The 21,360-nt window shown below is 44.1% G+C and overlaps 1 protein-coding gene across 1 annotated transcript; it reads left to right on the top strand.

Moving 5' to 3' along the window:
* The first annotated feature begins 213 nt into the window (after positions 1-213).
* On the top strand, positions 214-20,669 carry LOC140075154 (phospholipase A2-like). Its single transcript, XM_072120696.1, has 4 exons — positions 214-424; positions 6,577-6,742; positions 7,848-7,954; positions 19,467-20,669. The coding sequence occupies exons 1-4, from the start codon at positions 388-390 to the stop codon at positions 19,619-19,621; spliced, it is 465 nt and encodes a 154-aa protein (XP_071976797.1). The 5' UTR covers positions 214-387; the 3' UTR covers positions 19,622-20,669.
* Positions 20,670-21,360: the final 691 nt, after the last annotated feature.

The following is a 21,360-nucleotide window of genomic DNA, read 5'->3' as shown; positions in this document are numbered from 1 at the left end:
ACAATTTTTAACGCCAGATTTGTTTTGATTATCCATTTATTTCCATTTTCACTCACTTTTGTTACATTTTAAATGTGAACAAAAATCTACACCTGACAAAAGTATTGACGGATCTCCCTTATAGCCTTATGTTACCTACAGGACACAAAGGGAACTTTCACCAACCCATGTTTTAGCTAAAACTCATGGAATTCCTGGGCCACCTGCCAGGGGTGCCAACAGCCAGGACACACACAGGAAGAGACTGAGGCAGCCTGTGTCTGAGGAGACATGGGACAGAGAGTAGAGGAAGGACTTGTCACAGCACATATAACAAGGAACTCCATGATCATGAGCTCATAAGCACAGAGGAATTACAGAAGACAACATCATCTTGGAGCTTCATCCATGGAGCTAGAAATCCTCCTGTTTTTCCTGTGCAGCTGTGAGTATTGCTCTACTATATTTCATGTATTTTGGATGTATAATTGCAACATTCTGAAGTTGTTTTCTAAACAAAATATATTTATATATATGTTTTCAAAGACAAGTTTCCAAAAAAATGTGTTTAATATATTTGCAGTGAAAATATCTTCCAGGACTTTAGGCAAATTTGAGTTGATACAGTTTTATAATTGTGGGATTTTTTTTTGTTCTCTATAAATACAAGCAATACTTAAAGATCACAGGTTACAGTTTGTTACAGGTTTTCTTTTTACATTATTAGTTACTTATGAATAGGTGAATATTGCTTCATGATTTAGTTTAATCAAAACTTTATTGATCAATAAGAGAAAAGATGTATTACAATAGGGCAGGTGGAACATAGTATTGCTTCATGATTTAATACTGTTTTTACTAGTGATATTTAGTACAAGTACTTTTGATTGCTATTAACTTTAGCAACTTGGGCTACATTTAGTTACCTGTCCCGTAGCGTCCTCCGAACTGGAATGTCCGACGAGGATTCGGAGCTGCGATTCACTAAGATTGTGCGCCCGATATCCTGCATGTGTCGTTTCCCTGCTCAGGTCCCCGGAGTTCACCTTTTTCTTCCCGGTGCATGTAAGTGCATCGTCTTGCGACACAATTTTGAAAGTTAAATTCCGAATGTCCGAATCAGTCGGATTGTCCGACGGCCAGGCCCCCGATTTGTGTCACATGAAAGCCAGTGCCGATGCGCCACAATCCAATCGCGTGCATCAAAAACCCCTGTGTGAAATAATCGGGAAACCCGACGGAAATGCGTCTGACCGACCCTTATTAAATGTGCCCCAATATATCAGATTTTTTCTATAGCAACCATCATTTAAATCCCCTCTTGGACTGGTTTTCTATCCGCTAATACTGCCTAGACAGTTATACACTAAGTTATAGCCCCCAACATATAAATAACAGTCCCGTGGTCCATTTTATTATTGCATATTTATTTCCGTATTTCCTCAGTGTGTAATGAGTTTCTGTGTTGCATGTCCACAAAAAGTGTGTAATCCATTTTTGGGGATCCGCAAAAAAAAAAAGTCTGGCAAATTTTCCAGTAAATGTCCCGTGCGGACCCAGCCTTAACATTAACACTCATGGGGCTTAACTGCTTCTACTTTGTCACACAAGATCAGTTTATTACACTTTAGAGACTGTATAAATTTAAAAAAAACATTAAAAATACAATATTTTGGGTATTTTGCACTCTCAGGTCACTAATTGTTTGTATTTGGATCTCACAGTTAATAAGAATTGAATGTGGCATCAGTAAGTAAGGAATATTGTTGGTCAAACCAAATGTACATTGTATTTTTTTTGTCTACAGACATTTACTAAATGTGACTTTACAAAAAAAATGAAACCTCCTACTTTTACACTTTTAAAGTGAAAATAAAAAGCGGTGTATTTTAAGGCATTGTTCACATGAAAGTTAAAAAAAACATGCTGTGTGCAAAAAGAAAAAGTGCTGCTGTATTGCAAGTTTCTCGGTTGTGCAATCTCATCTCTTATCTATCTTCAAGATAAGAAAGAAAAAAAGGGACTGCTATCTTTCCAGAAACAGTGCTATGTCGCTCTATGGTTCACGTGCCGTGTTGCAGCTCAGCAATAGTCGCACCCATGAACAGCATTTGCACTCTCTGGACAATCTCTTTAATTGTACTCCTATTGGGTGACATCTGCCATCAAAATCCACCATGATAAACCAGGGCACTTACTCATAGATCCAGGCACCGTGACCGTCGCCTCCTTTCTTCTAAAAATCAACTTTTCAATTATGGTAATGAGCCAGAAGGGCTCTGGGGGAGTTGCCAGAGCTCTTTTCTAGAATTCTAGAAGCCAAATTAAGTGGTTTCAGGGGTAGTATCAATTTAGAAGCCATTATTATCTTTTCTAAACATGTTTTTTTTTTTGTGTTCATATTTTGCTCATGACCCCCAAAAGCCATAACTTTTTAGGAAATTTGGAACGTGGAGGTGCCCAATATGTTTATAATTTTATTTATTTTGGTATCGGTTCTAGGGAAAGGTGGGTGATTTGAGCTTTTTTTTTTTAAATCCCCTAGGGTACTTGAACCCAAGGGGGTCTGATCACTCCCACCATATACTGCAATATTACTGTAAGGAATGTCTGAATTGAGAATGGGGTTATAGATAAGGATCTAAACTTTCAGATGGCTTATGGCTTTGTGATTTACAAAACGAGATATGGACAGCTAAAGACACACGTTTGAAATGCAAGCTGCTAATAAAGATACAGATCTGAAAGATGAGATTCTTTTTTTAATATGACACTAAATGGATCTAGCATTTTTCTAGGTACTATATAACAGAACAGTAGTGAAACTACCCCTGCAACCACTAACCTTGACCTATCTCTTGTAAAAATGGGATGAGAAGAGTCATATTTGCCCGACTTTGGGGGAGATAGGTTCCCTTTAAACTTAAACTAGTGACTTAGGAATCACCCTATGGCAGTAGGTGCTTTTTTATCACCAAGGGTACAGTGGGATTTGTCAAGAAAACGTTAGGAATTGGAGCAATATCCCTTTAAATTCTAGCAAGCTGCCCATCCATCTTAGGTAGTTGTGTTTTTTTATGATTTTTTTTTAACAATTCTAAATACTTTTTTCCTTTTAGTACATAGGAAGATGACAGGTGCATTCACAGTTAAACCTCCCAGCTGTTGGGATGTGGGCATTGCCAATTTAGCACATAATTGTATGCTGCCAGACCAGACAGTACATGGAGAAACCACACAGGAAAATGTGACTGGTGTACCATTCATTAGGGAAGGGGATGTTGGGTTATGTTTTGGAAGCTTTATTCTGTTTTCCTTCTGGAGATTTCTGCTGGAGGCTACCCATGGATTGATGTGCAAATAACGTAATATTCAGCTGTCTGAAAAGATGCCAAGGTGACAATGCCACAATGTCTACGTGCTGCTCTGACTTTTCTTATTATGGCATGGGTTGGAAAGACTACATTATGGAGAGAGATTACCATCTGCAAAATTATTTGTGTTGTCTGAGTTACCAAAGTCCCAGATTCCCATCCAAAAGAACAGTGCGAACTGTAGTGTCCAGAGGGCACCAGATTCAGGATTTTTGGCACACTTTCTTCATGAATCTGGCTCTCCTGACAAAGTACACCACTTTTTTTTGACACTTCTTAAATACCTGTGCAAGCAGTTTGCACCTATAAGAAAAGAAAGTGCAAAGTCCATCAGAAAAGTGGCAAACGGCCTTAGTAAATGTGCCCAATAGTCCTAGGGAACAAAGGAGTAAATTAAGAAGCAAACATCATACTGGGCATCTCCCCCCCCCCCCCCCCCACCAAAAAAAAAAAATGTTCTAGCCACTTGAAACAATCTCTTTTCCACTCTTTCATTTCTTAATTATTCCTTCTACAAGGGTAGTCCTGCACAGGGCTTGTATAGTACATGGAATGGAATCAATTAGGGCAATGGCCATATAGTAGCCACATGATCTGCCTCTGTGGTGTGTGAATCCTTGGAAATCCTACATGAGACCATCTGATCACCAAAGGGGAATTGGAGTGTTGGAAAATTTTGGATTTGAATATGCTTACTCCTGTTATTCTCAATGGAGATAAGCGACCACCAGAAGTGTCTGTCCGCTCTTCACTTGCATGGAGTATGAATATGTATCAGGGGAGGTTCAGAGAAATAACTAAAGTCTACGGCCAACTAACTAATTCAGTGCACGCGCCAAGCTCATGGTAAACCCCCAAAGTATGATGGGACTTGCAGTCCCAAGGAGGCGCGGCACCACCATCTTCTTATAAATGGGGGTTTTGCTCACAGCCCAACACCGTGCAGGACGCTTGGCATTTGCTAGAGAACACCAGGATTGGCTAATTCGCCACTGGTGCCCTGTGCTATTCACAGATGAACGTAGGTCCACACTGAGCCCATGCGACAGATGTGACAGAGTCTGGGGACGCCATGGAGAGCGATCTGCTGCCTGCAACATCCTTCAGCATGACCGGTTTGGCAGTGGGTTAATACTGGTGATGGGTGGCATTTCTTTGGAAAGCGGATGCTTTGGTCCAGGTCTGGTAGGAGATCCCTCAGGAGACAATCCGCAATCTCACCAGGAGCAGGCCAGGGTGTTGTAGGGAGGTCATACAGGCAAATGGAAGCCACACACAATACTGAGCCTTATTATGTCTTGTTTTAAGGTCATCAGATCAAAGTTAAATCAGCCTATATTGTGTTTTCCTCTCTAACTTTGTGGGTGACTAAAAATTTAAGCCTCCATTGGTTAATATTAGATTCCATTCCAATATTAGTAATATTAGTTCCATTGATGAACTTTTTGTGATTTTCTTGTCAGCGGCTTTAATAATGCCCCCCTTATGCCATCTCTTTTTTGTCCCCCCATTCTTCCCTCCCCTGGGTGCGGTGTGGTGAATAGTTGTATAACAGGGAGTGTATTACTCTCTGCTCTGCCACGGTAATAATCGTGGGCCCCACTCTCCCTTTGGAACTAGTCCCGGATGCATACCCAATATTACCTCAGCATTCAGGTGCAAGAGCGAGCGGTCAGACGGGGGGAGCTCTTGCAGGCCAGTCAGAGACAGAGGGCTAAATGTTGCCCCAGGCAGTACAATTCCTATGTCTATTCTAAGAAAATGAAGGTATGAAAATGTCACCATGTAAGTTCAATGTGTAGATTTTCCATACTCATGACACATTGTCTATTATAAACAAGTCAATAGATAATTGTAGGATTACTGATAAAGAAAACTATCCAGACTGAATTGTACTTGTTCACTACCTGCAGGTAATCTGATCTAAAGACTTCATTTCATTGTTGAAAAGCATTGTCTTATTCTTTTGATAAAATCAATTTACCGTGATTGTGTTGTGTTTATCCCATTACACTGATTACCTGTAATAGTAACACACACACACACACACACACATATATATATGTATAGTTTTAGACTAGATAAGTAACCTCTATGTGGGTCTAAGCTAGTGTGTGTATTCTATTATCATCACCCATTTTCATTTATTCCACACTTTACTTGGTTTAGTGCCCTATCATTTGTCTTACAGTATATAAAATCTAACTTTAATTGATTGTGTAATACTATGACTCTTTCTCTTTGTATACAAAAACTATATATTCTTTAGTTACCACAAAAAAACACCTAATTCTCTGATGATTCATTAGACTTTCCCAATATCACAGAAGCCTGCCAACTTCCAAAAATGTCAAAGTTTCGCTTTTGTTTTCAAGAAAAAAAAAGCCTTATAGTTTACTGCAAAACGATAAAATTCCCTAAGTAACAAAATAACATGACATCCACGATGTTCCCATTCAGCAGAGAGCCAGGGACTAGGATGATCATAATTACTGAAGAGAAAGAAGAACCATTTTACCGTTAATAGTAAATTAAAAAAAAAAAAACAAGAAAACAATCCCTCGTGTATCTATGGATTAATATATGGTATGTATATAGTTCAATTATAACAGACCATGACTAGAGGATAGGGAATAAATTAGAGATTGGGGACAGAAGATGTATATATTTGTGCCAATCTTACCATATGTATACTGGTTCCTTGGCTGATGCCGGACCCTTCTTGAGTCGGATCAATCGGTGTGTTATATACAGTTTAATAATAAGAAAATACCGTATTTTTTTCGGGCTATAAGGCGCACCGGGTTATAAGGCGCATCATCAATAAATGCCTGCTAAAACATCTAAGTTCCTATATAAGGCGCACTGGATTATAATGCGCACCTGATTATAAGGATGAATGACCAGCAGATGGTCATATATAATGTGCACTGGACTATAAGGCGCACCTTTGATTTCTGAGAGTATCAAAGGATTTTTTGTGCGCCTTATAGTCCAAAAAATACGGTACTGTGACCATAGACTACCTGTATGGGTCATCTTCCATATCTGTTTGTTCTAGGCCGTGCACCAAAGATATGAAGGGGTCATTTTGCTTGTCTAGCACTGATAAAAGAAAGCACTGGTTATTCGTCCTGTCCTGCTTACCTCTTGCCTTTCATTGCAGACAGACATAATGACATAGTTCTGCGTATAACAAGTATACCTTGCTTCTCCATTGCAGGTTTGAATGCTGAATGGGTCGATTCACGGATACGGCAAAAAAGAGGAATCATTGAATTAGCTGGAGCCATTCACTGTGGAACTGGCAAGTCTTCTCTGTCGTATCTTGCATATGGATGTTACTGTGGTTTAGGAGGACATGGGATACCTAAAGACCAAACAGACTGGTATATACTTTCTAGCTTTTTGGGTGGGAGTTGTTTCCATGGTGGTCATCAATGTCAGATCAGTAAGGATCCAGTTAAGCTTCCAGTGCCAGTGATAGTATAGTATGGCTCAGAAAGGTACTGCATATACAGTATATATTTATATACATTCTGAAATGTAGTATACCACTGCCCCCCGTTAGGGATTTTTATGCAGGGCCCCAACAGCCCTCTTGACTTTTGTAAGGTGAGTCCTAATTAACCCTTTCATGATTGAACATAAAGACCAAGACATACACGTCAATCTCTTAGTCAAGATCTTCTCCCCCTTTAATAATCAAAATGCATAATATATAACAGAAGAATCATCAAAGGGGCGTGAATAGTATACTGCAAACCTATTGGTCATCAGCACATTCTGGGAAAAACAATTAATTAATTGTGCTCAGTTCTCAGAGACCTTGTACACAGATATTGTTTATACTAGTTTGCTGAGAAGGAGATGATAAGTGGCTCCAGAATCATATTATTATGCAGCTTCGAGGACATACTGGCTTCTCATTAAATGTCAAAGGGTATTAGCTGACAGGCGAGCAAACATGTTACATAAAATGAAGTTTGAATCATGACATTAACTTGACAATGGTCAGGGAACATGGCCGCTGTATCTAAGATGGCGGACAGTAGTCAAGATGGCGTCCGAAACCAGTGCGACCTCCTTAACACCCCCTAGATATTTCTACCGAATACATGTACATATAAGTCATATGACATCGTAATAAACACTGTACATGGCTGCTTTGGCTGTTGTACATGTCGTATCAGCACTTGTTGTTGGCAGTGAATATTTGCCTGGCTTTGCATTGCTACATAAGTAGGAATGATACGACTTCCCACAAATCACTATAATCATGTTTACATTTATCAGCGCTGCTGTTTAGTGAATAAGTGGGGACTCCTTGCATCATAGTTGTGTATGATGTAATGAGTGCCGTCCCCAGCAGTGTCGTTGGTCTGGGACACAGGAATCTGAATGGTTTGTGGTTCACAGACGACAGTGGCCCAATGAAAAAGGAAAATTTTTCATACAGACAACGGCCTATATCTCTTATATGTCTTTTTATAGGTGCTGCCATCGACATGACTGTTGCTACGGATATGCAGAACGTTATGGTTGCTATCCTAAGACCCATCGTTATAACTGGAATTGTGTCAGTGGCAATGTAAAATGTGGTAAGTTAATGTACCAAACTGGGGAAATGCAATACTAAGGGTGCGTCCACACGTTCAGTTTTTCAGATGCAGTTTTTCGAGCCAAAAGCAGGTGTGGATGATAATGGATGAGGCAAATAATTAAAAGATTCTGCTCCTCCTCCTACTTTTACTCCATTCCTGATTTGGGCATCAAAAACTGCATCTGAATGTGTGGTTGCGAAACATGGTCATGTGCATGACTCCTTTTTGGGCAGCTGCAGGTCATTCACCTTAAGTTTAGTCACTTACCTTGAACTTATATTTTAGGCTATGTCAGGGACGTGGCCGCCATCTTGAAAGCTATCATCAATGCTTAATAACCACCTTCCCAATGGAAAAACCTGATGACAATTTTCCCATTGGAAAAGCAATATGGCGGCCACGTTTCAGACATAGCATAAAAGATAGAGATGAGCGAGCACTAAAATGCTCGGGTACTCGTCATTCGAGACGAACTTTTCCCGATGCTCGAGTGCTCGTCTCAAATAACGAGCCCCATTGAAGTCAATGGGAGACTTGAGCATTTTTCAAGGGGACCAAGGCTCTGCACAGGGAAGCTTGGCCAAACACCTGGGAACCTCAGAAAAGGATGGAAACACCACGGAAATGGACAGGAAACAGCAGGGGCAGCATGCATGGATGCCTCTGAGGCTGCTTAATCGCACCATTATGCCAAAACTGTGGGCAACGGCATGGCCATGACAGAGTGACCGAATGAGGCTAGATAGCATCTAAAACATCCAATAATTGACCCTGACACTATAGGGGACGGCATGCAGAGGCAGCGGCAGCAACGGCAGGCTAGAGAGTGTCTTGGCAACATACCCCAAATGGACTCAGGCTTAAAACCAATGGGTGGCAGAGAGGAACCAAAGCAGGTGAGCAAGAAGCTCTCAAATAATATCGGTAAATGATAAAAGTTTGCCAGTATATTTTGTGGATTACACAGCAGGGTGGCGACAAAGTTAACAAGTTTGATGTGGAAGCCATGAAAACAACCCAAAATTCTGCCTGACACAGCTCGTTTGATAAGGGGACCATGTATGGAGGCAGTGAACTAGTAGTAGATTAAAGGTGCTACAGTTAAAACTATGTTAGTTGGATCTTGGGATGGAGCTGGCGCTCCGCTGCCAGGCGAGCTTTCGCCAATCCAAGCCCCTGTCTCTAGGCTACTCCCCAAACAGCACTTCTAAGAACCTTTTGTATAAGATCAAGTGTAGTAGCGTTCTTATAAGTTTAGGATATGGCGGGTGAGGGGAATGTAAACAGATGCGCAAGAAGCGCTGAAATAATATTGGTAAATGATAAAAGTTTGCCAGTATATTTTGTGGATTACACAGCAGGGTGGCGACAAAGTTAACAAGTTTGTTGTGGAAGCCATGAAAACAACCCAAAATTCTGCCTGACACAGCTCGTTTGATAAGGGGACCATGTATGCCTACAGTTCATGCCAGTCGCTGCACTGGCTGCCAGTCTCCTTTCGAATACAGTTTAAAATAATAACCCTCATCCATAAAGCTCTGTATAATGCTGCACCCCCCTACCTCTCCTCTCTTATCTCAGTCTATCGCCCAACCCGTGCTCTTAGATCCGCCAGTGATCTTAGATTAACCTCTACCCTAGTGCGGACCTCCCACTCGCGTCTCCAAGACTTCTCTAGAGCTGCACCAATTCTATGGAATGCTCTGCCCCGGACTATCTGACTAATACCTAACCTCCAAAGTTTCAAACGTGCTCTTAAAACCCATTTCTTTAGGCAAGTCTATAACACTCATTAACTGCATGAAGTTTTAACTCTTCTACTAACCCGTCCTGTGTCGTCCTCCCATCTGTTATCCAGCAACCAACAGGCACCAGACTTCTCTGCAGTCCCATTCACCCTGGACCTGGTATATAAGATGACGGCTGAGTGGTTCAAGCGACAGCAATTCCATTTATTATATTTTGTTCTATTCCCTAAGAAGAATGGCTTGACCATTAAATATTCTTTTACCTCGTGTTACCCCATCATCTTCATAAACCGTAAGCTCTGGCGAGCAGGGACCTCACTCCTGTTGTTCCATACAAATGTTGTGCTCTGTTACATTACATTTGTATTTGTTTCCTATGATATGTAAAGCGCTACGGAATATGATGGCGCTATGTAAATAAAGATTATTATTATTATTATTATTATGGAGGCAGTGAACTAGTAGTAGATTAAAGGTGCTGCAGTTAAAACTATGTTAGTTGGATCTTGGGATGGAGCTGGCGCTCCGCTTCCAGGCGAGCTTTCGCCAATCCAAGCCCCTGTCTCTAGGCTACTCCCCAAACAGCACTTCTAAGAACCTTTTGTATAAGATCAAGTGTAGTAGCGTTCTTATAAGTTTGGGATATGGCGGGTGAGGGGAATGTAAACAGATGCGCAAGAAGCGCTGAAATAATATCGGTAAATGATAAAAGTTTGCCAGTATATTTTGTGGATTACACAGCAGGGTGGCGACAAAGTTAACAAGTTTGATGTGGAATGCCCTGTAATAGCTCTTGGGCGGTGTGCCTTTTATCGCCTAGGCTCAGCAGTTTGAGCACCGCCTGCTGTCGCTTAGCGACGGCACTGCTGCTGTGCCTAGAGCTACCGACTGATGGCGCCATGCCCACGGATGGTAATTCGGAGGAGGAGGAGGTGGAGGAGGGGTGGGAGGAGGAGGAGGTATAGTAGGCCTTTGAGACCTGGACCGAGGTAGGCCCCGCAATCCTCGGCGTCGGCAGTATATGACCAGCCCCAGGGTCAGACTCGGTCCCAGCCTCCACCAAGTTAAGTGTAGTAGCGTTCTTATAAGTTTGGGATATGGCGGGTGAGGGGAATGTAAACAGATGCGCAAGAAGCGCTGAAATAATATCCGTAAATGGTAAAAGTTTGGCAGTATATTTTGTGGATTACACAGCAGGGTGGCGACAAAGTTAACAACTTTGATGTGGAATCCATGAAAACAACCCAAATTTCTGCCTGACACACCTCGTTTGATAAGGGGACGATGTATGGAGGCAGCTATATGGACGACTTTTGGAGGTAGCAATGGAGACAACGTGTGGAGGCTGCTATGGAGACAATTTAATTTGGATAGTGCCTGTATGTGGCAGTCCAAAAAAGTTTTCAAACCAGAGGAGCAGGTAGGTGGCGCTCCAGAAAAATGAAATAGATTGAGTGCCTGTATGTGGCAGTCCAAAAAAGTTTTCAAACCAGAGGAGCAGGTAGGTGGCCCTCCAGAAAAATGAAATAGATTGAGTGCCTGTATGTGGCAGTCCAAAAAAGTTTTCAAACCAGAGGAGCAGGTAGGTGGCCCTCCAGAAAAATGAAATAGATTGAGTGCCTGTATGTGGCAGTCCAAAAAAGTTTTCAAACCAGAGGAGCAGGTAGGTGGCCCTCCAGAAAAATGAAATAGATTGAGTGCCTGTATGTGGCAGTCCAAAAAAGTTTTCAAACCAGAGGAGCAGGTAGGTGGCCCTCCAGAAAAAATGAAATAGATTGAGTGCCTGTATGTGGCAGTCCAAAAAAGTTTTCAAACCAGAGGAGCAGGTAGGTGGCCCTCCAGAAAAATGAAATAGATTGAGTGCCTGTATGTGGCAGTCCAAAAAAGTTTTCAAACCAGAGGAGCAGGTAGGTGGCCCTCCAGAAAAATGAAATAGATTGAGTGCCTGTATGTGGCAGTCCAAAAAAGTTTTCAAACCAGAGGAGCAGGTAGGTCGCCCTCCAGAAAAAATTAATAGATTGAGTGCCTGTATGTGGCACTCCCAAAAATTGTTTAAAACAGAGGACCGGGTAGGTGGCCCTCCAGAAAAATTAAATGCATAAAGTACTATAGCTAGAGCCAGTGGGCCCTGTCAAAAAATAGCCAGTTTCCTCTGCTTTAGTGTACAAAGAGGAGGAGAAGGAGGAAAATGAGGAGGAGGAGTGCATAAATTATTCAGGTTGAGCTTCCTTCACCTGGTGGAGATTGGAAATTATGAGAAATCCAGGCTTTATTCATCTTAATAAGCGTCAGCCTGTCAGCGCTGTCAGTCGACAGGCGTGTACGCTTATCGGTGATGATGCCACCAGCTGCACTGAAAACCCGCTCGGACAACACGCTAGCGGCAGGGCAGGCAAGTACCTCCAAGGCGTACAGCGCCAGTTCGTGCCACATGGCCAGCTTTGAAACCCAGTAGTTGTAGGGAGCTGTGTGATCATTTAGGACGATGGTATGGTCAGCTACGTACTCCCTCACCATCTTTCTGTAAAGATCAGCCCTACTCTGCCGAGACTGGGGACAGGTGACAGTGTCTTGCTGGGGTGACATAAAGCTGGCAAAAGCCTTGTAAAGCGTACCCTTGCCAGTGCTGGACAAGCTGCCTGCTCGCCTACTCTCCCTCGCTACTTGTCCCGCAGAAGTACGCACTCTGCCGCTAGCGCTGTCAGAAGGGAAATACTGTTTCAGCTTGTGCATCAGGGCCTGCTGGTATTCATGCATTCTCACACTCCTTTCCTCTCCAGGGATGAGAGTGGAAAGATTTTGCTTGTACCGTGGGTCCAGGAGAGTGAATACCCAGTAATCGGTGCTGGAATAAATTCTTTGAACGCGAGGGTCACGGGATAGGCAGCCTAGCATGAAATCTGCCATATGCGCCAGAGTACCAACGCGCAAGAATTCACTCCCCTCACTGGCCTGACTGTCCATTTCCTCCTCCTCCAACTCCTCCAACTCCTCTTCTTCTGCCCATACACGCTGAACAGTGAAGGACTGAACAATGGTCCCCTCTTGTGTCTCGCCAACATTCTCCTCCTCTTCCTCCTCATCCTCCTCCACCTCCTCCGATATGCGCTGAGAAACAGACCTGAGGGTGCTTTGGCTATCAACAAGGGAATCTTCTTCCCCCGTCTCTTGTGACGAGCGCAAAGCTTCCGACTTCATGCTGATCAGAGAGTTTTTCAACAGGCCAAGCAGCGGGATGGTGAGGCTGATGATGGCGGCATCGCCACTGACCATCTGTCTTGACTCCTCGAAGTTACTCAGCACCTGACAGATATCAGACATCCACGTCCACTCCTCATTGTAGACTTGAGGAAGCTGACTGACCTGACTACCAGTTCTGGTGGAAGTTGACATCTGGCAGTCTACAATCGCTCTGCGCTGCTGGTAAACTCTGGATAACATGGTTAATGTTGAATTCCACCTCGTGGGCACGTCGCACAACAGTCGGTGAGCGGGCAGTTGGAGGCGGCGCTGCGCTGCCCTGAGAGTGGCAGCATCTGTGCTGGACTTCCTGAAATGCGCACAGATGCGGCGCACCTTCGTGAGCAAATCAGACAGATTGGGGTATGTCTTGAGGAAACGCTGAACTATCAGATTTAACACATGGGCCAGGCATGGCACATGTGTCAGTCTGCCGAGTTGCAGAGCCGCCACCAGGTTACGGCCGTTGTCACACACAACCATGCCTGGCTTCAGGTTCAGCGGTGCCAGCCACAGATCAGTCTGCGCCGTGATGCCCTGTAGTAGTTCTTGGGCGGTGTGCCTTTTATCGCCTAGGCTCAGCAGTTTGAGCACCGCCTGCTGTCGCTTAGCGACGGCACTGCTGCTGTGCCTAGAGCTAGCGACTGATGGCGCCATGCCCACGGATGGTAGTTCGGAGGAGGAGGTGGAGGAGGGGTGGGAGGAGGAGGAGGCATAGTAGGCCTGAAAGACCTGGACCGAGGTAGGCCCCGCAATCCTCGGCGTCGGCAGTATATGACCAGCTGCGGGGTCAGACTCGGTCCCAGCCTCCACCAAGTTAACCCAATGTGCCGTCAGCGATATATAGTGGCCCTGCCTGGCAGCACTCGTCCACGTGTCCGTGGTCAGGTAGACCTTGTCAGAAACGGCGTTGGTCAGGGCACGGATGATGTTGTCTGACACGTGCTGGTGCAGGGCTGGGACGGCACATCGGGAAAAGTAGTGGCGGCTGGGGACCGAATACCGAGGGGCGGCCGCAGCCATGAGGTTGCGAAAGGCCTCGGTCTCTACTAGCCTATAGGGCAGCATCTCCAGGCTAAGCAATCTGGAGATGTGGACATTAAGGGCTTGGGTGTGCGGGTGGGTTGCACTATATTTCCTTTTCCGCTCCAGCGTCTGGGGTATGGAGAGCTGAACACTGGTGGATGCTGTGGAGGATCGTGGAGGCGACGATGGGGTTTTTGTGCCAGGGTCCTGGGCAGGGGGCTGACTATCAGCTGACACAGGGGAAGGAGCAGTGGTGTGCACGGCCGGAGGTGAACGGGCTTGGTGCCACTGAGTGGGGTGTTTAGCATTCATATGCCTGCGCATACTGGTGGTAGTTAAGCTAGTAGTGGTGGAACCCCTGCTGATCCTGGTTTGGCAAAGGTTGCACACCACAGTCCGTCGGTCATCCGGTGTTTCCTTAAAGAACCTCCAGACTTCTGAAAATCTAGCCCTCGCGGCGGGAGCCCTCGCCACGGGTGCTTCACTACGTGACACATTTGGCGGTGATGCACCTGCTCTGGCCCTGCCTCTCCGTCTGGCCCCACCACTGCCTCTTCCAACCTGTTCTGGTCGAGGACTCTCCTCCGTCTCAGAAGCACTGTGTTCACCCGGCCTCTCAACCCAGCTTGGGTCTGTCACCTCATCATCCTCCGATCCCTCAGTCTGCTCCCCCCTCGGACTTCCTGCCCTGACAACAACTTCACCACTGTCTGACAACCGTGTCTCCTCATCGTCGGACACCTCTTTACACACTTCTTCCACTACGTCAAGAAGGTCATCATCACCCACAGACTGCGACTGGTGGAAAACCTGGGCATCGGAAAATTGCTCAGCAGCAACCGGACAAGTGGTTTGTGACTGTGGGAAGGGTCCAGAAAACAGTTCCTCAGAGTATGCCGGTTCAAATGCCAAATTTTCCTGGGAGGGGGCAGACTGGGGGGGAGGAGGCTGAGGTGCAGGAGCTGGAGGAGTGCCGATTTCGATGACATGGGTGGACTGCGTGGAAGACTGACTGGTGGAAAAATTGCTCGAAGCATTGTCAGCAATCCACGACATCACCTGTTCGCACTGTTCTGGCCTCAACAGTGCTCTACCACGAGTCCCAGTAACTTCAGACATGAACCTAGGGAGTGTAGCTCTGCGGCGTTCCCCTGCTCCCTCATCAGCAGGTGGTGTCTCACCCCGCCCAGGACCACGGCCTCTGACCTCTGCAGTAGTTGGACGCCCACGTCCCCGCCCTCGTCCTCTACCCCTAGCCCTCGGGTTAAACATTTTGAAAATGAAAGTTATAACTTTAATTTTTTTTTATTACTTTTTTTGTGTTTGTTTTTTTTTGTGTTTTTTAGTTTTTAAAACCAAACGATGCTATCCTATTGCTATGGCTATTTTCTAGCCAAGTATGAAAGCACACTGCTATGCCAGATGAGATGACGCTGAGTTATGAAAAAATAAACGTAAAATAAAAAGTAAATGGCAGACTGTGCCTAATTGAAATCCAACCCCTAATAATTTGTCCCACTTCGGTCTTTGCAATGGATATGTGCGTCACTAAGCGCTAAACACAACGGTCGCAAGTCTCCCTGCAAATTCCTCACAATATGGTAGTAGATGCACTACAGCAAGGCCAGCCACCAGCAGATCAACCAGAAATAAAATGTATAACGCTATTGTAGGCCTAAGTAAGCCGTTTGGATTCTCCTATGGCTATTTTCTAGCCAAGTATGAAAGCACACTGCTATGCCAGATGAGATGACGCTGAGTTATGAAAAAATAAACGTAAAATAAAAAGAAACTGGCAGACTGTGCCTAATTGAAATCCAACCCCTAATAAATTGTCCCACTTCGGTCTTTGCGATGGATATGTGCGTCACTAAGCGCTAAACACAACGGTCGCAAGTCTCACTACAAATTCCTCACAATATGGTAGTAGATGCACTACAGCAAGGCCAGCCACCAGCAGATCAACCAGAAATAAAATATATATAACGCTATTGTAGGCCTAAGTAAGCCGTTTGGATTCTCCTATGGCTATTTTCTAGCCAAGTATGAAAGCACACTGCTATGCCAGATGAGATGACACTGAGTTATGAAAAAATAAACGTAAAATAAAAAGAAACTGGCAGACTGTGCCTAATTGAAATCAAACCCCTAATAAATTGTCCCACTTTGGTGTTTGAGGTGGATATGTGTGTCACTAAGAGCTAAACACAACGGTAGCAAGTCCCCCTGCAAATTCCGCACAATATGGTACTAGCTGCAAATAAAAAAAAAAAAAGTATAACGTTATTGTAGCCCTAAGAAGGGCTGTTGGGTTCTTGTAGAATCACTCCTGCCTAACACTATTCTAATAGAACAGCCTAACGCTTTCCCTGACCAGCAGCAGCTCTCTCCCTAGCGGCATCCAGACACAGAATGATCCGAGCAGCGCGGGCAGCGGCTAGTCTATTCCAGGGTCACCTGATCTGGCCAGCCAACCACTGCTATCGACGTGTAAGGGTACCACGTCATGCTGGGTGGAGTGCAGAGTCTCCTGGCTTGTGATTGGCTCTGTTTCTGTCCGCCAAAAAGCAAAACGGCGGGAGATGCCATTTTCTCGAGCGGGCGAAGTATTCGTCCGAGCAACGAGCAGTTTCGAGTACGCTAATGCTGTGTCATTTTCCCTTTCATTTCTAAAATAAAATGGTGTTCTGAGACATCTGATTCATTCTGTACACTAAACTTGTAAGTCATCAGGTTCAGCGTGGCACTGCAGAAGTGATCCCATGGTAATTTAAGCTTTAGAGCTTATAACAAATTAGTAATTTCTCTGTGTAATTTTATCTCCACTGACAAAAACATAGTATTCTGGACTGTTTATAAAAAACGCTTCCGTATGGTTAGTTGTGAGAGGCGTCCAGTGTACTGAAGGAAAACCATACTTGGTAATTATAGTTCATTTTGATGAGAAACATGTCGTTTTCCACAAATGTGGTTCTACCCAAATATCCTCATCTACTACCTTTTTATCCTTTCATATAATTTTATTTAGTAAGATATAAATAGGCTAGGAAGCCTTACTGTGACCCATTCACCCTTGTAGAAAGAAACCTACTCCAAACAACCTTAAAGTTAACGTTGCAATTAAGTTATTTTACGATTTTTCATTGTAGTTTGGCAGAAATTAATCACTTAGCGATAGAAATTCAAAATATAGTTCTCCCAAAGGAAGATATCGTACTCAGTTCTACTGTTTGTGGCTCACTTGATGTCACCATAAAGTGTTAAAATAAAGCTCTTATATAATGGTGGATTCATTTTGTCATATGGTTCACAATCTCTGCTTTCATACAGCATTTATTTCATCCCATCATTATTCATAATTATACTAATTAATATTAGCAAATTATACTAAAAAAAGTAGACAGTGTACAATATGAGCCTGAGGGATTCTAGACTTCATAGGTGTTAATGGAGCCTGGAGCCCCGCAGCCTCATTTGCATATAGTCCTTGATGCCCTTTAAGGGTTGGAAATTTGGAAAGGGAGATTTTCACCACTTTCACCAACCCCAAATTTTATTAATTATTGTTACACCGATTGTAGCACAGCTGGATTTTTTTTTTGCTGTTTATACTGACTTGGAGATGGGTCCAATGAGGCACATTGGACCCACCCTTGGGGCTCCCCACACCTGCACAGTAATTCAATTAAGGCGGATCTGTACACTGCGGCTTCATTACACAATCGCCATACCCACTGCCCATGAGCTGTGCAGCCGAGGTGTAGTACGCAGGCTTCACTGTGCATCTGTGCAGGAGCCGAGTGCTCCAGACTGAGGTACATAATAAGCATAAAAGTTATTTTTTTATAGTGGTCACAGAGGGACTGCCTAAAGAGTGATTTGGGACACTAAACCACCAGTCCATAAGGACCTGTGAGTGATTCAGTGCCCCAAATCAAAAAAAGTGTCCCCGTAGCCAATAGTTACAGATCCCCCAGTTGCTAATAGTAACAGTGCCCCCTTATAGCCAATTATTACAGGGCCCAAGTTACCAATAGTAACACTGCCACCTCCCCTACCCCTTGTAGACTAAATAACATGACCCAAAGGTAGCCATAAAAAATACTCACCTCTTGTTGCTGAATGATAAATCGCACCCCATAGTCTCTCCCTTTGTACTATACAAAAATAATTTGTGGTAATAGCTCCATTAGACATATATACACTCACTGGCCACTTTATTAGGTACACCTGTCCAACTGCTCGTTAACACTTATTTTCTAATCAGCCAATCACATGGCGGCAACTCAGTGCATTTAGGCATGTAGACATGGTCAAGACAATCTCCTGCAGTTCAAACCGAGCATCAGTATGGGGAAGAAAGGTGATTTGAGTGCCTTTGAACGTGGCATGGTTGTTGGTGCCAGAAGGGCTGGTCTGAGTATTTCAGAAACTGCTGAGCTACTGGGATTTTCACGCACAACCATCTCTAGGGTTTACAGAGAATGGTCCGAAAAAAGAAAAAACATTCAGTGAGCGGCAGTTCTGTGGGCGGAAATGCCTTGTTGATGCCAGAGGTCAGAGGAGAATGGGCAGACTGGTTCGAGCTGATAGAAAGGCAACAGTGACTCAAATCGCCACCCGTTACAACGAAGGTAGGCAGAAGAGCATCTCTGAACGCACAGTACGTCGAACTTTGAGGCAGATGGGCTACAGCAGCAAAACACCACACCCGGTGCCACTCCTTTCAGCTAAGAACAGGAAACTGAGGATACAATTTGCACAAGCTCATCAAAATTGGACAGTAGAAGATTGGAAAAACGTTGCCTGGTCTGATGAGTCTTGATTTCTGCTGCGACATTCGGATGGTAGAGTCAGAATTTGGTGTCAACAACATGAAAGCATAGATCCATCCTGCCTTGTATCAACGGTTCAGGCTGGTGGTGGTGGTGTCATGGTGTGGGGAATATTTTTTTGGCACTCTTTGGGCCCCTTGGTACCAATTGAGCATCGTTGCAACGCCACAGCCTACCTGAGTATTGTTGCTGACCATGTCCATCCCTTTATGACCACAATGTACCCAACATCTGATGGCTACTTTCAGCAGGATAATGCGCCATGTCATAAAGCTGGAATCATCTCAGACTGGTTTCTTGAACATGACAATGAGTTCACTGTACACAAATGGCCTCCACAGTCACCAGATCTCAATCCAATAGAGCATCTTTGGGATGTGGTGGGACGGGAGATTCGCATCATGGATGTGCAGCCGACAAATCTGCGGCAACTGTGTGATGCCATCATGTCAATATGGACCAAAATCTCTGAGGAATGCTTCCAGCACCTTGTTGAATCTATGCCACGAAGAACTGAGGCAGTTCTGAAGGCAAAAGGTTGTTTGTAGTTGCTTGTTTGCTTGCTTACAACAAGGAATAGAAATTGATGTATAAAAGCAGAAAACACTTTTTCTTTGCCCCTTTATTACTACGGTATTGAATAAATATTTTGTTTTTCAGACTCCACAAGAGATTTGTGCCAAAAACTAGTCTGCAGCTGTGACAAAGAATTTGCAAAATGCCTCCGGAAAGCGCCTTATAATAGAAAATACATCGCATATCCAAATTTCTTATGTGGGAAGGAAAATCCACCATGCAAGTATTATGATGACTAACACACGAGGAGAAGATGACTTTTATACAGATATCTATAACATTCCTGCTGAGGAAAATAAATATATGGATCAATAGTGGTAACTGCTGGAGTAAATGAACTCCTATTTACAATGAGTGGAGCCACTCTAAAGGAATATCTGACAGTAGATGTGTATACTCACCTCCCCGTCCCGTGCTAAGGTGCACTAATCCTTTTTTAGTATGTCCAAGCAGTGCATGGCTTCAGAGAAATAAGGCTTTTAAAAATATGCCGAGCGCCTCTTGGCTCCTCCGAGTAGGAATTATGGCTCCTGGCCCGGCTGACTCCGCCTACACAGCAGAGAACCGGTGTGATGTCACCACCTAGCCTTTTGCAGTTCCCGCTCTAGCATTGCATCCATACACTTCGCTAAGTGCATAGTGCGAGAACTGTAGTGGGACAGACGGTGACGTCACACCAGCTCTCTGACCGCTGTGTGGGTGGAGACGGCTGGGCCGGGAGCTATGAATAATTACTAACTGGAGGAGCTAAGAGGCGCTCAGTAGAACCCCTTAGGCTCATTTACATATATTTAAAAACCTTATTTCCCTGAAACCGTGCACTGCTTAGACATACTAAAAGAAGATCACTGCACTTCGGCACAGGACTGAGTGGTGAGTATAAACATCTACCATCAGCTATTCTGATGGTAGATGTCCTGTAAAGAGAACAGAGTAATGTATAGGAGTCATAAATGGAGATAAGCTGGATTCATGTGTGTCTCGCCAACCCGGATATATTTCCGGATTGGCACCCCTGTGGCCAATCCAGACAAGGGTGTCAATTTGCAGGACTGAGTACACTATCGCCACTGATGAGAAGCTTGTGTGTGTGTGCTGGTCGGAGAGGAGACCACTTCAGACTGCTAACCTGAAAAGTGAGAAAATGGTGAGAACCATTTTTTGGAATTTCTGTTTATTCTGAAATCCTGAAGTTAAGGACATTTTTGTTTGTTTCATGCCAAAGAAAAGCTCCTATTGCTCCTGTTATTGACTTTTCTTTAAATAAACCCTCAAATTTAAGTTTTACCGCTGCCTGCATTTGACTGTTTGCTGGATTACAAGTCTACAGAAGGGTCCCTTTCAGAGTGTATAATGGATATATTTGACACACCAAAATATATAGGATCCGTCTTGAACCTCTTAGCTCTCTCCCCATTTCAGAATGCCCCTTTCATTGTAACTAACGGCAGTAACCGTCTCTCTTGAAATCTGGTGAATAATGTCAATCATTATTGATGAGCGGACCCATCAGTTTTCGGCCTGGTGGGTTTGGTCGAACCCCCCACCCACAGGTGTTGTCCTTTACATGTTGTAGTGTCATCCTTGGGAACCTAATGGTCACCAGAGAAGCTGCTTTGCCTGCCCTAGCCCTTTGCCAGCATCGACTGGTGTTACTGATAGGGAAGGGGGTGAACCAAGCCAGGAATTAAGTCCTGGTTTGTGTTCGGCATTTGTGACCACTCATCACAATCAATCACAAATGAGGGGATGTTCTCAGGTAGGGAGAGCTTGACTTCAGTGCAAAGTTGTTAGTAAATTGTTCATAAAATGTCATGGAGGTGGAGAGTGGAATTGTTTTTGTAAATTCTTGTCTTTTATAAATTCCAATCTTTAGGAGGGCGCATAACCTGTCTACCCACAATGGGAGCTATACCTGGCCTGGACCATAGCTCCCTGAGCCCCAAACTCATTATATATATGAAATAAGTAAGAAAAT

Source organism: Engystomops pustulosus, chromosome 8, assembly GCF_040894005.1.
Source record: "Engystomops pustulosus chromosome 8, aEngPut4.maternal, whole genome shotgun sequence".
In the NCBI taxonomy this organism is placed as follows: Eukaryota; Metazoa; Chordata; class Amphibia; order Anura; family Leptodactylidae; genus Engystomops; species Engystomops pustulosus.
The sequence above is the reverse complement of the archived record's forward strand: the minus strand, read 5'-3'. Positions and strand labels throughout refer to the sequence as shown.